The 16,894-nt window shown below is 37.1% G+C and overlaps 1 protein-coding gene across 1 annotated transcript in view; it reads right to left on the bottom strand.

Moving 5' to 3' along the window:
• Window positions 1-16,894, bottom strand: part of CSMD3 (CUB and Sushi multiple domains 3) — a 909,686-nt gene that overhangs the window by 744,194 nt on the left and 148,598 nt on the right. The window contains exon 4 of the mRNA XM_066579038.1: window positions 4,377-4,454. Within this exon, the coding sequence (XP_066435135.1) occupies window positions 4,377-4,454 (78 nt within the window). The remainder of the gene's footprint in view (window positions 1-4,376; window positions 4,455-16,894) is intronic.

The following is a 16,894-nucleotide window of genomic DNA, read 5'->3' as shown; positions in this document are numbered from 1 at the left end:
GTGTTACCATGGATAAATAATGTATTATTCTCTATTAACATCAGTTCAGGCAACTCATGGGAGTAACTCTATAATGTATAGGATTATCTATTTATCTGCTCATCTAACTGATGATAACTATAAGGGTGAAATTAAAGTGGTAGGAGGTTTCTGTCCTCCCTGAGCTCACCTGCACTATGGTTTGACAGGTGCACCACCCCAGGCTAGGTGCTAAAAGACTGATCAGTGGGAGTCTTATGCTGATCGAGACAATGAGAGTCCAGTGCACCCTACTCCTCTTAGATGTACCACCTGCTGTAAAGAGAAGCTTAAATGAAGCAGCATTCAAGCATGTATACTGCCAATCCATTCATTTCAGTGGACAAGCTGGAGATAGTCGAGTACAGCAATCTGTGATAAAAGCCAATTCTGGTACAACCCCTTTAAATTCATAGTCTGCCATCCATTTGCAAGAACTGTTAAAGAAAGATTCCAATTCAGTTTTGGTAATGATTGAATGATGAACACTTGATAATGGTCTATTCAATGAGGATTCCTATCACTATCCTAATTCGAACATGATCTGGTGTTCTTTAACCCTTTCCAATCCAATTTGTATCCTGGTTTTCCTAGGGGAGATTACTCTTTTTTTGCCGTTACACAACGGCGCTATATGCTGGCTAAAGCCAGTACTGCATGAGGTGACACGTTGGATACGCTCCGACAACAGAGAGGCTGGCAATATACAGTAAGAGAACCCCGACGGATGTCTTCCAACATCGGAGCTGTACAGCCTTAAATCATAATGTCTTCAGACGTCAGACAATGGATTGGAAAGGGTTAAAAGCCTTCAAAATAGTTTTTGCAGAGAGGTTTTAGTTTTATGCTCACCTTTGTTTGTTGTGCTTGTTAGAACACAACGCTTGGAAGAGCTTATATCAAGGAAAAGTCCTGCTGGCATCTCGCCCAGTGATGCTGATGCTACCAATCAGAACTGTTTTAGCACTAGTAGGAGGAAACTAAAGAATGAAAGGTGCTGACCCATGTAGAGATGCCAGATAGGGCAAGTATAAAACTGCATTTATTTAGATAGGACAGAGGCAATTACGGACAACAGGTTTAATGCCCGGACTGGGCACTTCATTGGGTGTATGTAAAGATGGATATTGACCTGAAGAAATGCCTGGTCAGGCATTAAACATGTTGTCTATGATTAGCTCTGTCCCGTCTAAATAAATGCAGTTTTATACTTACCATACCTAGCATCTCTACATGAGTTAATAACTGACAGGGTTAACTTCTCTTCTGCAAGCACTGATGTGACACAGTAAGTCCTCATGGCAATATTTCGGATCTGTGCGGTACATTTCTGTAATCCAGTACTCCTAGTATGCTATGGGCTCATACTGCACCCTTGTGTCTCTAATTTTAAATGGAGGCACTAGGGGGTAACTTTTTTTCTAGAACAGAGCAAGTAAACCAGAAACCAGACGCACAACTTTCATGTGACGGATGGGTATGAGAATGAAGAATAGTTCTACAGTGCTTTAGTATAATAATAAGCTTTGTTTTATAGTGCTAACATTCCACAGGACTGTAAACTCAGTAAGTTACAAATAGAATGGCAATCAAACAAATAAAGATATAAAAAAGATAGGTCCCTGCCCATAAGAGCTTACAATCTAAATAGAATGGATAGAGTAACAAAATAGCTCCATGATCCTGAAAAAGATCAGGAGGCCAGAATCTTGTGTCAGCAAAGGGAGTATAATTAATTTAGTGTGTACCTATCACCCAGACAGTGTCTGAGCCAACATATATAAAGTGAAGAGTAAAGGTACCTTTATATGGGATGCCTATAGGCTGAATGATTTCTCAAAAGAGCAAATTTAAATGATAGTCGTTTAGTGTAAACATTGCTACCAACAGGTAAACTAGTCATAAGTCGCTAGTTGTTTCATTTCAGTTTATCAAAAAAATTGATGCTCGTTAATCAAACGTTGTCTAGTGTAATGTCACAGTCATTCTTATTTGAATGACTTGCTAACAAATTTGCATGGAGAGTCCCTCTATGATCGATATTTTAGCTAACAACTTATGAACAATCATAAGTCTGTATAAAAGCATACAAATGACTGTCACTCTGTCATGGCTCGCTTGCTGTGTCGGAACAGGACCATGATGACATCACAGCATAAGCCCTAGCCCACGTGATTATCATACTGGCACATGCTCAGTGTCATTTTGGTCTTGGATGCTGACATAAGCACCTTTCTGCTGGTGTGTGGAGGGATTGGTTGGCTGGGAGGGGTGTGTCTCAGCCAGCCAATGAGAGCATGTCTGTACAAGGTATTCCGACTCCTCTTTATGGAGGATGCTAGTTATACTTCTAGTCTGAAGATGTTCCTGGTATAGTCAGCAGCTCCTGTCCTGTTCCACTGTCAGATAAGTCAGTTTGGTGTTAAGTATATTTGGGGTGTTATGTATTTTTCCTTAATGCTATTTCTGAATTATTATAATATCTGGTTCATTGCATATTGTTTAACATCAATATAGCATCCATTGTTAAACATTATTACAAATATTATTCCTGTTTTCAATTAGGGAGAGTCAGAGTTGCCCCAGGTTTCTCATGCTAGGTCATTTTCATTAGGGCTAGTGCTCCACTTTTAGGTAGGGTCTCATTGCAATAGTAGGTTAAGGACAAATTTCTCATTCCTCCACTTTTTGGGCTTGCTATAAATATTTCCAGCTTGGACGTAACACATTTATACTTTTCAATGATTCTTCTGAGCTACCAGCTACATTACAATTGCTCTGTATGAAGGTTCCTCAACATGACAAGGATAACTAATTGAGTCAGGATGGAATGGAGATACTTGTGACCAGGTCAGTTTGTATATGGGCTATGGACTGTGGTTATGTGACATGTTTCTTTGAAAAGCCTAATTTTGAGAGTACACTTAAAACTGGGAATATGAGGAACAAGTCTAGAGGTCCAAGACAGCATGTTCCACAAACTGGGTACAGCACCAGAGAAGTTCTATAAAGGGACTATTAAGACGTAACAATGGAGGATACAAATTATAATTATATGTCGTTAGCTGAGTGAAGAGCATGAGTAGGTTGCTAAACAGAGATGAGGGTAGAAATATATGCTGGTGCAGGCAAGCTTTGTAGACTAGTTTAATCATTTTGAATTCAGTTCTGCCAGAAACAGGTAACCAGTATAATGAGCGGCAGAGAAGCAGAGTTGTTAGTACAACTGGTAGCCAAAAAGATCAACCAGCTGCTGAATTCATGAGGGAATGAAGTTGAGCTATTCTGCTTAGTAGAATGACAATTATTAGAGAATTGCTGTAGTTTAGGCAAGGAATGATTAGGACCTGGATTCATGTTTTAGCCTTTTTAGCTGTAGGAACACTCCTGTCTGAGTTTTATGCAGAATTCTAAAATAAATTTAGCCTCTATGTTGCTTAATCTCTATAGAATATGAAATTGCAGATATTATACAAAGAAAAGAAACATAAATGTGTAAAAAGTCTTAAAATGTAGACGTGAAGCAGACAGCCCTTATATAGTTCACATATAATAATTTGATATCTCTCATAGAGCATTTAAAAGGGACCAGTAACATCCTCTGACAAGCAGCACAGACTTCATACCCTTACAACTGCATCCCCACTGATTCCTCCTGTGTTTTATTTTTGTTTTAAACCCACCCCACTCCGATTTGCCCACATTTTCAGAGCCCATTAACTATATAGTCCATTGTCAGATGGACAATCACCATTCCTCAAAGTCACAAAGTCAATCAAACATCACATCAGCTGTTTTAACTTGACAATGCAGTAGTATTGAGCTCTTAAAGTAATGCGAGCCACTGTAGGTGAATGGAGGCTAAAACAAAAACAACAACACTAGAGGAATATATAATAGGACTGCTATAAGGTTTTCTCAGACTACCATGACAACCATTCTTTTGTGTTAAAAAAAATATGACAGTTTGGCAACTGTAAAATGGCCAATGAACAAATATGTCTTAGCCAAATTTGAAAAGCCAAACAGATCTGAGTAGTCTGTGTAGACAGAAAAAGGGGTCAGTCAATTGCATGTTTGATTCCTTCCTAATGCAGGTTCAAAATCCAATACCTCCTGCTTTAAAAAAAAAATATTTATGCAAGCAGACTCCAAGAAGTCAAAAACCACAATTGATGTAATCCCAAAGTGTTGATATGTGAGACCATCATGTTAGAAAGAATAGCAGGCAGGCTAAAGGTTAAAAAAAATATATAGATATACATTTCATATTAAACAATGCCTTTAGAACAAGAATAAACACAGACACAAAAGGTCAATGATGCACCAAAAGTAGAAACAAAAATGGGTACACTCACAGATAGAAAACTTGCTGCTGATGTCTTTCCCTGGAAACAATTTAAATCCTCTAGACTTATAATCTATGGACCTTTTCACTATTTAGGAAAACAAAGAAGAACATGTATAAGGTAAAACAGTCTAGTTGAATCATTTTTTAAAGACTTGCAAAGGTCATCATTTCTTTTGAGCCATTTAAAAAAATGTTAAAGAGTGCAAAAATACATTTTGCTCATTATTTTCAGATCATGTGTATTAGAATTCACAATGGCTTCAATTTTGAAGTTTTAGTAGCTTCTTTTTAGAGCTGAGCTGGGAAGATCTTGTGATCTTTCATGTGGACTGTCAATCAACTGTTTTGGAGAACTACCATTTTTGAGTAGCTCTGGATGATACGATACTATATATACATAAAACATAATCTGCAAACGCTCTAAACGTATGTATAAAATGTCAGCACAAGTCATAAAATAGAATGAAGTTAATCAAAATATTGGTTGACCAAATTAGTTTTTATATATTTATATATAGAAGTGTAACTTCTCTACTGCTGTATCAGCGTCTATGTTGTGTCTATTATATGTGTAATGTATTTTTTATCAAACTGATTATTAGTATTCTATTGTTATTTAGTTAACTTTCACTAGTAATCTAGAACCTAAGTAGAGATCACACTACATCGGTTTTAATGGTTTATCTATGTATGCATTTATTTTGTTAGTTAGTTATTTGAGTACTGTTTTCTGCAAATTTTAAATTTTCATGATCTACAACTTTCTAAAAACTAATTGTGGTAGCGATTCTTTCATTAAAAGGATTGTCTGTGATGAGACTAGCCTTCTAATTACTAACTTAGAGAGGTTTTCTGCTTACCTTTTTTTTAAGTTAACAGCCGTTACAGCTGTAAGAAAACAACAAATATAGCAGTACTTACCTATTTTTAGGCTTGGTGATCCAGAGCTGCAGCCCTACTGTTCAACCGGTCTCTGATGACAGCAGTAGGCAGGTGATTGCTGCCTACCAATCAGAGGCCACAACATCACCGTTTGAAACTATAGGATGTGAGTGCTGATGCTAGGAGAATAAGCAGTGACACTGTGGATTCGGATAGGCAGGCAGTGGTCACCTGCCTTCCACTGTAATAAGAGACCAGTGGAACAGTAGGGCTGCAGTGCTGGATCAACAGGACTCAGGATAGGGCAGTACTACTGTATTTATTATTTTCTTACAACTGTACCTGACATATAATTTTTGAAAAGTAACCATACAACCCCTCTAAGGGCTCAGTCACATGGGCCCATCCGGGCGCCGATGTGCCCGCCTTCCAGCAGGATAAGATGGCCGCACTGCAGGTGTGGAGAAAGAACACATGACCGGCTCCATTGCCGGTTATGTGTTTTTTCTGCTGCCGCTGTGGAGAGTCAGCCGCACCTGCAGTGTGGCCGTCTTCTTCTTCATGCAGGAAGATGGGTGCATGGGCCCCTGGATGTGCCCGTGTGACTGAGCCCTAAGTCAATAGTTACAGGAATAGTCTTATCAAAGATAATCCTTTTAATAAAAGAACCACTATCACAATTAGTTGAATCTCATAACTCTTGAAAGTTCAGCAAACATCTGCCAAAAGTTACTGCTGTTTGCTCATGCTCTCTGCAGCAGCCATCATAGGAGAAATATAGTAGTGCAAGTTAGCATTCAAATGAATGGCCATTCACATAACACTGTCAGATACCCTATGTGAAGCTAAACCCAACAGTTTGTGTTATTGCCATGATTTTGTATAATAAATGAGATTCAGAACTTCAGTAAAGCAAAAATATTAAAATATCTTAAAAAGGTAAAAAAAAATTTCAAAAAGATGCCTTTTTAGGAACAATGACTAAATAAATAAAAGTCATTGAGTGCTTTGTAATATAGATGATTATTAGAAACCATGCACTAATGAAATTCAAGACTTTTTGATAGCTCTTGATAGGGGACATCAACTTGTATCTCAATGCATTGATCTCCACTGGTGTAATTCCTACCTGGCTAAATGACATGTAGGAATATTTAGAAATTAGGATCCAAAAATATGATTTCAATTTCTGTTATCTTTTTCATGACTAACCCTTTATTAACTAACTGTCATTATTCCTCCTTAGCAAGTACTAAATGTTAAGCATTTTAGAGATATGATGTTCTGTCAGGTTTTATTCTGCAGCAAAACAGACAATTTATTGGAACCCAAGGTCAACATTAGATAGCTAATGAACTATTACATGTAGGCTTCCTGTACATGACTGTCTTAGATCCTCTTCAAAGGATCTAATGGAAGCCATAATGCCCTGCCATATGCGTATATGATGGATCCAAATAGCATTCAAAGAATTTCATTAACTTATGAAGGAATTTGTCATTTTAAAGGTAATTTGTCAGCTGGAACCTGCTGTACAAACTGCAAGCATCATGGTATAGAGCAGAAGGGGCTGAGCAGATTGATATATAGCTTTATGGGGAAAGATTTAGTATAACGTGTATTTTATTATTTTTTATCTTTACTCATTCTGAGCTAAACTGTCCAATGGGCGGTCCTATGAGTGATTGACAACTTTCTCTGTATGTACTCTCATATACACATAGCTGTCAATCACTGATAGGACCACCCATTGAACTGTTCAGCTCAGAGTGAGCAAAGTTTTAACTGAATGCAAGTTATAATGAAATTTCCCCATAACTCTATATATCAATCTGCTCAGCTCCTCCTGCTTTAAAGCATGATGCTTGCAGTTTGCCAGCATGTTCCAACTGACAGATTCCCTTCAACAGCAAGAATATTGCTGCATTATGTGCCAATTTTTGCCTTAAACGGTGACAGGACTTGATATAGAGACTTTGAACATAACCCTGAATGGCATCACAAAATAGTGTTACTGCTGTATTATACATAGAGTTGTCTATCTTTCCTCTTGACTGGATATTTTCAGATGCAGATGGATTCTTCACCAATGTTTAGAGTGCTACAACTGTTTGCCTGGTGCTCAAATTTTCTCCTGCTTTTTACGCTATTTGCTTAGCCCACTATAGTCTATTGACTGCCAAGCTATGCAAATAGTGTAGGCAGGATATAATAAAAATATAGCACACTGCACCAGTCAAGCTAAAGAAAAGAAAATCTGTATGTGTGTCACTAAACATTCAGCTTTTAAAAACAAACATGACTTTTTGTTACTCTGTAATGAGATCTCTATCCTATATGTGTCTATTGTAGTCACCCGGTAGTTTTTTAATATGGATTGCAACCTTTTAAAATTGTATTGAAGTGATTTAATGAGAAATTACAATTCCCAACCAAATTAGAGATAATGTAAAAGTAGACACATTTTTATATGCTCTCAGTTGTATCAAGCTGTAATATGGCACCTATAGCAGTCTACAAGGCCCTATTGCCTCCATATGCTTCTAAATAATACATAGGTATATAGAGGTTTTTTTTACTGTCTTTTTATTGAATCAAACAGAAAATCGATGAGATCATGCACTAATGGACAACAAAATTCTCTAGGGCAGAACACATTTGCAAAAAATTGTTGTACAGAGACACCATACAGTAGCACACAGTGTCTATAATACCACAGTATGGAGGTATAGGGACTATGTTGCGCATAAGCTATTAGGAATGGTCTAACAACAATTCTACGGACATGTTGAACACACACTATATTTATGGACATTTTAAAAACTGCCACCTAACTACTGCTTATAAAATAATTAATTTCTTAGAATTCTAAAATGACTAACCTGCTTCAAATTCTATACAATAGACACTGTATCATTCATCATGCTATAGAAGCCTTTGATGTACTGTTTGCTACAAAATACTGTAAAAAGTTAATTTTCTATTCCAGGACTAGAGCAAATTTATGATTTATTTGAAATAATCTGCTTAATGAAAGGTTAATAAAATGAAGACATGAAAAATGACAATTAGAGCTGTGTAAAAAGATTTATATAAATATTATTTACCATTTTTTTTTATATTTTATTTGCCCTTTTTCTTCATAACACAAAAAAGAAAAATAACAAAAATAAGTATATATGATGGATTGTGAGAGTGAAATATTTTTTTAGAAAAATAAAATAATATATTGGCTGACATGTTATTATCCAAATAGTAAAAAAAAGATATACCAAAAACAATAGGGAATTAAAAATGCTCCTGGTGAATCAACGCAGATACATTATTGGAAATGAAATAACTGGAATCTGGATATTTTGCCAAAAGCTTTTAACAGGCTACTTATTTATTAATTCATGCAGAGAAAATGTTGCACAAACTGTTCAAAATCTTGGAACAAAGTAAAACCATTTATATGCACCCAAGTATGACAAAAGATAATGTGATCCATTCAACTGTATAGAAAAGGCATCTACATCTGCTTTTTGCCAGTATCCAGGCTGTTCAGCATTTAATGAGTGAAATGATGTTCAGCAATAAATAAATAACATAGAAAAGTAGACAATAGCAATTCAATGCTGCGTATAACCCATTGTATGGTTACATAAAGTCTTAAAGGGAATGTATTGTCAGAAAATGGCTTATTGTTTAAATGAATGTTTTACATTAAACACATACATTATCTTACCAAAAGTAATTAGACACTTGAGCAAGAATAAAAACTAGTATTTATTTTCATATGGTAATATTTAGTGGGGCCTCTTTTGGCTCTATTGACATTGAGTACTCTCCGTGGCACACTTTCTACTAATGTCTGATACATTTCAGCTAGTATTTCCCTCAATCCATCCTGCAAATATCTGGTGAGTTTGCTGAAAGAAGATAGACACTATTTAAATTTCCTAACCCAACATTCCAGTTTGTGCCAAAGAGGTTCAATAGAGTTCAGTTTGTGACTCTTTGTAGGCCAGTCCAATTGTGGAACATCCATATACTCAAACCAACATAAAACAATGTTGGATTTGTGACAGGGCGCGTTGTCTTGTTGAAAGTATTGCTAACCATTCCCAGAGTATTCTCACATTATCAGCAGCATATTAGTGTCTAGAATGTCAAAGTACACCTCTGTGTTCAAGGTTCTTGCCACTATAACCAACGGACTGAGACCATGCCCCATAAAACATTCCCAGACCATAATGGAACCTCCACCATACTTTACTCTTGGCATAACATATTCAGGTAAAAGGCATTCCCCTGGCACCTTCCACACCCAAGTACATTCATCTGATTTCAAATAATGGAAGCACATCATGTGTTAATCCATGGAAAATTCTACTACTCAACTATCCAATGACAATGCATCTTGCACCACTGTAGAGGGGACAATGCATCTTCTTTGGGAGAACTCACCCGATACTTGCAGGATCAATGGAGGGAAATACCAGCTGAAGTGAATCAGACCTTAGTAGACAGTATACTACAGAGAGTATCTGATGTCATTAGGGCCAAAGGCCACCCTACTAAATGTTAATGTATGTAAATAAATACTAATTTTGATTCTTCCTCAGGTCCATTTACCTCTCTAAAGGATAGCATATATATTTATTTCTAGCCTTTTTATTGTGGTATCAGTGCTATTCTAAAATGATTCTGAAATCTTTCTGTTTTCATACTGGCCTTTGAATGTCATATTAGACAGTTCCAGGTTAGTGCAGATCACTTTTCAGCAGTCATCTCATTTTTCTAACAGGCAGGATTACAATGAAAGGTTACACAAATATAGATAGCGCAGGATCCACCATTCACAATAGGTAATGTACACATATCACTTCCTCTCTATCCCTGCACAATGACCTTTGCTCAGATCACAGAGCATGCCCTCAACTATCTCCTAACCATAAAGTTAATGAGTTATCTCCAGAGATCAGTTTTCAATGGTTTCTGTAGCCACTGTAAAGCATATATTTGAACTGCCATTACCAGCTTAGTGCAGCAGTTCAAGCAAGTTGGCTGCACCCATATTTTTGTACGGAAAATAAAATAAATTTACAATCAGAAAATAAAAAACAAGTTAAATTAGAACAAAGATTTTTTCCAGGAAAAAAGTAATAATAACCCATTCCTTTTAAGATACAGCCAATAATACAGAAATAATTGACGATAAATTGAAACAAAATGATTATTACTTCTAATGAAATTAGAACATCTTCTAATTTAGTTGGAATTGGAAGTTAGTAGGGATGAGCGAGTATACTCGCTAAGGCACTACTCGCTCGAGTAATGTGCCTTAGCCGAGTATCTCCCCGCTCGTCCCTAAAGATTCGGGGGCCGGCGCGGGGCGGGGAGCAGCGGGGGAGAGCAGGGAGGAACGGAGGGGAGATCTCTCTCTCCCTCTCTCCCGCCCGCTCTCCCCTGCTCCCCGCCGCAACTCACCTGTCACCAGCGCCGGCCCCCGAATCTTTAGGGACGAGCAGGGAGATACTCGGCTAAGGCACATTACTCGAGCGAGTAGTGCCTTAGCGAGTATACTCGCTCATCCATAGAAGTTACATATTTATTAGAGAGGATCAAACAGCAACATATTTTTAGATATTCATGTGACATCATATATGTTCTGGCAAAATTGTAACTGTACAGATAGTAAAAACTTGTGCTGAGTTATTGCCATTCATTGTGATACAATGATGTGGTATCTGGGATTTTCTAGAGGTACAACTACTGAAGCTTGTAAACCCCGCGAGTTAACATGGAAGAAACGTAATTTGCTTATTCTCTTTTTGGATATTCTTTCTAAACGCTTATATGAACAGCAAAATCTGTACAGTGACACATGTAATCCTTATCACTTTGTTATTTGCAATTACAGATATTTACAATATGCTTCCATTTGATTATATAGAAATTGGTTTAATTACTTTTAGTAATTATATTAGCGTTTGTACTTTGACTATAACCGAGACTCATTGCTAATATTATTTCATTTGCTGGACTTCATAAATATATTGTTGTATTAACAGCTTGACTATTCAAAGTCTCCGTGCCTATTTCTTGGTGCTTCTCTTACCTAATCCACACCCACACAGCTAGACAATATTTTTAGGCATTTTCTAATCTACGTGCTAACAACAAGCAGGCATAAAAATATTAAGCCACAGAAACTCTTGACCATATATTCCTTTCAATCTTTTTCAGAAGTGTTTTGTCCGGAAACTTTGCAGTATTTGGCCAAAAATAATGCAATAGATTCATTTGGCACATGTTAAAATGCTACTTGTAAACGTAGATAAAATGTAGGATAGCAATGGGGTGAAGCACAATGCTAAACATGGACAAAGTCTGGAAAAGTAGGGCTATCAGTATAGCAACTAAATGCAGCATAGTGCAAACCACTGTTTTCCCCATAGCCATGTATGGATGTGAAAGCTGGACTGTGAAAAAAGCTGATAGAAGGAAGATTGATGCGTTTGAACTGTGGTGCTGGCAAAAGCTGCTGCATATGCCCTGGATGGCAAGAGTAACAAACAGAAAAGTCCTGAATTGTATAAGACTTGATATATCACTGGTGCTCAGACTCACGTATTTTGGCCATGTAATGCAAGCAGAGTCGCTGGAAAAATCTATAATCCTTGGACAGATCAGTGGCAAAGGAAGACCTGGCAGCCAAAGGGCACAATGGCTGATACTGTCAAAGCTGATACTGGCATGGATGTCACACAACTGAAAAAAAGAAGCCGTGCAAAACCAAAAAACATGGAGGGAGCTCGCCTATAGGGTTGCCGAGGGTCATGAACGACTATACGGTTAACAACAGCAGCAAAAGGATACTCCTGTGAAAACACATTTTTCATCCCTCTCTCCCTCACCTAATTGTCTGTCACAATCTGAAGGTCTCCGCTCTGTATTGTAGGCACTTCAATGCAGTGCAGCCTCACGTCTGATTCTAATAAGGCACCATCTTGATGGTGAGATTTTTGCTTTCACTTTCACATGAATCTCATGATGCATTAGCACAGCATTGGCTAGAATGTATACCATTTCTGGCAGCCGGGGGTTAGTTTAATTACTATTACCTTCTATATTCATCTTAATAAGATACAGACCATTAGTATACAGTCAGGGGGATGAGCTTTGATCTCCTCTATGTGTGATAGGAGCTGTATGATCATCATCAATAACTGTGATAGGAGTAGCTATGACATCTTCTAGGTAGTTTCTGTAGCAGGGTCCATATAATAGCATCAAACAGGAACATAAGCAAAGTAACACTAGCTCACATATATACTGAGACACTTGTTACATAATGAATAAAAAAAAATTACTTGAGTAGCCCTCTAAAGGTTTTTTTACATGGGACGAGTGTTGGGTGAACAGTGCCTGACATTTGCCCCATGTATATTGTCTCCCGTGCTGTTACACAGGAGTGAGTATCTCTGGATCACTCACAGAGTGGCCAGCAGGGAGGCAGGGTGGCTGGGGGAGAGTTTTCTCCTCGCTCTCCCCCTGCCTGCCTTGATTTACTGTAAGCAGCAGTTGTTCAGTACTGAATGACTGCTGATTACACTGAACAGTGTGTCATTCGGTTTTTAACCCCTTAAGGACATGGTCTATTTTGGGCTTAAGGACCCAACGATTTTTGGGGGATTTTCATTTCCACTTGTTAAGAGCCATAACTTTTTTACTTTTCCAATAACACAGCCGTATAAGGGCTTGTTTTTTGCGTGGCGAGCAATAGTTTCTATTGGTACAATTTTTGGGTGCATATAACGTATTGTAAAACATTTTTTTTTTTGACAGCAGGAAGAGAAAACACATCAACTCTGCCATTGTTTTTTTAATTGTTTTTGTACAGTGTCAATCAAACAGCATAAATGATCCAATATATTTTTATAATGACACCAAAAACATGATTTTTTGTTTTTTTTTCACTTCTGCACAATAAAAAATGCTTTCTTTAAATTACAATTATTTTTGCATTGTTGCATTCAAAGTCACATAACTTTTTTATTTTTTTCTTGACGGAGCTCTGTGAAGATTTGCTTTTTGCGTCATAAGCTGTAGTTTTTAATTGTGCCATTTTGGGGTACATATATTTTTGGATCACTTTCATTGCGCTTTTTTAGAGGTAAAATAAACTAAGCATTTTGCCTCTGTTTTTTATGGTTTTTGCTTCGTAAGATAATTAGTGTGCTCAAATTATAGTACAGGTCCTTATGTACACAATGACACCACATTTTTTATAAAATGTTTAATATTTTTTTCATACAAGTAGCAGAAAATGAGCAAAAACGTTTTTTTATTTTTTACACTATTTCTTTTGCTTTTGTACATTATGTTAATGAAGGGGACCTGATCCATAGCAGCTATGATTGCTATGGTAAGGTATTGCAGGACTTCTCTTATGTTGCATTGCGTGGGTTCGATGATGTCACAGAGGGAGCATTCAATGTAAAATGAAAAAAAAACACTCTGTATCCCTGCATATTAAATGGAAGGCATGTAGAGTTATAATATGGTGCTACAGAGTTTGTGTCATATGACAGCTTCCTACAACTCTGAGGCTATTTAGAGAGGTTACACAACCATGTACATAAGCCTGCAAGGAAAAGCAGGTGACTGTTACAATACTGGTGGATCATAGCTGGAATAGAATTGCCTGGAGGTGGAGAGATGAGCGCACTGAATAGGTTTAGTAAGGGTGTTCAGAGAGGTATCTTGTTAGGTGAAATAGTAACAGTCTGGGAAAAAGAATCCCTTGGGCCATCAGATTGGGGCTAGGCAGACAAAGCTAGGTTAGAGTACTCAAGGCTTAGGCCAGCTATAAAAATTTAAATAGGCCCAAAAAGGACAACATTGACAGTCATGTGTAAGGGCAAGTTGATGGAAAAAAAACAGCAGCCTCCAGTGGCATTAGGAAAATTGCAACATAATACTCAAAATCATGAAACAGCGACCACTGGTGGTAAATTCCTAGGAAGACAACAAAATCCTGAGAGTGACCTAGTTTACTTTTTATATTATACTTGATTTTTCTAGTGGCTTTAATTTTAGATTTGTTATATTTCTTTATTATACAGCTGAAATGGACACTATTGGAAATACTCTACGATTTGAACCTCTATGACAAGTGGGTGGAGAGGTTAATAAAAAAGATAGACAGCGTAGTAGTCAGTAGATGAAATGTCTGCTTTTCATGTCTACATTATCTTGAATACATTGTTCTAGCAAATGATGGTGCTGTCAAATATATAGATAAGCATATAGACTCTGATATGACTATTATTTTACCTGTTAGGTTTGGCTAGAGGATTGAATGTCTCAAAAACTTCATCACCTTTTAAATAAATAAAGCAATGATTATTTTATTACACTTTTTCCCTCAAACAATTTTAACTGATGATCTGGCAAAAATTGAGAAATGAATGGGAAATTGACACTGATAAGCAGATTACTAAATTATATACAGTAGAAATTTCAATTCAGCAAAGTGCTTAGGTGAAGGAGAGGAAAGACAAAAAAGATCTGGCTTGCCAGAACTCTTAGTCAGCAAAAAAAACAAATGAATTAAAATGATTGCCCTCCTGCTTATTAAAAGAACACTGTCTGATAAATCTCACGCTCTGCAAGGTCAAGTCTGTGCTTAAATACATCTTTAATCAGTAATGCACCATGATTGTGATAATTGCCTACTTCACAGATTTTTAATCTTTCGTTTTATAGAATTCATCTCCTTGTGTATGTAAAGAGTTACTTTATGCAGTGTATGAAATCTAAATCATGTGTCAAAAGGACGCTGAGCTATATTTTAATGGATGATAATTGACAATGTGTTTATACACAATGTAGTATTATATCAGCAGTGAATATCAAATGGGATTATAAATTCAAGGGCAGCAATTTAATAAATCAGAAATGATCATAATATAGGATGTCCAATTTCTAATAAAATGGATTTTATGAATGAAGAGTCCTTGGACCTGTACTAGAGAAACCAAATAAAGTTGAGTAAGAGGTTGAGTAAGTGTATCTAATGATAGCTGTGCTTCATTAGTATACGACTATAGATATATAGATGTAGAAAAAGTGCATTAAATAAATAGTCACAGCAAACTTTAAGGCCATCTGCAAACAAACAGGTGAGGTTCTGCATGTGGGGGCTGGCAACAGAATCCGACCCTATCCCCGGCCGGCATCCGTGCATACCTGTATTTTGTCTTCATAATCTGTCCTGTGGATGGTCCGCACAGCTTGCCGTCAGACATGCGCAGTACAGTTTTGAATTTTTTTTTAAACTCCTGCCTTTCCCGCGTCATCACCTAGCATGTCAATTGCGGAAGAGCCAGGAGTCCGATGGCTTCCATTGACTTCAATTGAAGCTGTCGGCAGGGAATTCATGAAACAATAGAGCATGCTGTGATTTTTTAGTTTCAAGAGATTTTTATTAGAATATCAAAACTGGAACAAGTATCAATTATGCAGCATTGATCCCAATGCAGGTAGCTTCAGAGTCAAATTTGCATTTGTTAAAGCAATTACAAATATATATACAGTTCTGAAATACTTTTGCTTTAACTTTTTCTCCTTAAATTTAAGATATAAAATATATATTACGCTTTGTATTATGCATTTCAACGATAAAACTTAACTAAACTAAACTAAGGTCGCGTTTTTGTTAAGTAGCCTAATACATCCAACAGGTTTATAAAAAAAAATTCAATCTGTAACCGGTTAATCAGGTCACTCTATGTCGACAGGAGGGTATGCCGGAGTCTCGGAATATCGACTAGCTCTATCCATAATCCCCACACCAGCCCATATCTTTCTAGCATATTTGACCCTATAGAATGTAGCCTTTCATACAATTCAATCAGCGAGAAAAGAAAGATGTGGCTGCTTCCACCTGGATTAAATATGCATCCTAGCTTCCATACAGATAATCTGAATCAATTTATGCACCTTATATTTTACCGTTGGTTGATGATCTCCTAGGAGGAATACTGATGGAGATTTTTGAAACGGATCTTACAAAAAGTCTATGAAGTGGCCTATGCACCTGAGTCCAGAGCTGAGCCACCTTAGGATAAGTCCACCAAATATGTAGCTGGGTTCCCACCTCTGTACTCTCTCTGAAACAAAGGGGTGATGATGCTGGGTAAAATTAGCTTAATCTGGCAGGTACCAAATGGGTACAATGCAATATTTCTAAAAATTTTCCACCAAGGGCTTTCCACTGACATATTGATATAGATTTTGACATAAACAGCAATTTGCATTCCCCTGTTCGGTAATTCAGAAGACTATAAATTAATGACAGGGTACCTTTTGTCATGGGATCTTGCATACAAAGTCTCTCAAACATTGTCATGTCTAGAAGAACAGAGGGTAGCTTCAATGAGTGTAGAAAATTAAAGACTTGGTTCACACAATAGTCCTCAGATAAGGGGGATTAAATTTGGCTTGCAATTGAGCCATTGTTAGTAGGTGGGAACCCTCTACTAAATGATGGAGGCTTGTTACATCATTGATTTTCAACCACTGGAAATGAATTACATCCAGGCTGGGAGGGAATCTTACATTTGGTACAAGGGGTGGCAGTCTACAAGGCTT

This window comes from Eleutherodactylus coqui, chromosome 9 (assembly GCF_035609145.1).
Source record: "Eleutherodactylus coqui strain aEleCoq1 chromosome 9, aEleCoq1.hap1, whole genome shotgun sequence".
Taxonomy (NCBI): domain Eukaryota; kingdom Metazoa; phylum Chordata; class Amphibia; order Anura; family Eleutherodactylidae; genus Eleutherodactylus; species Eleutherodactylus coqui.
This window is presented reverse-complemented; position numbering and strand designations above follow the sequence as displayed.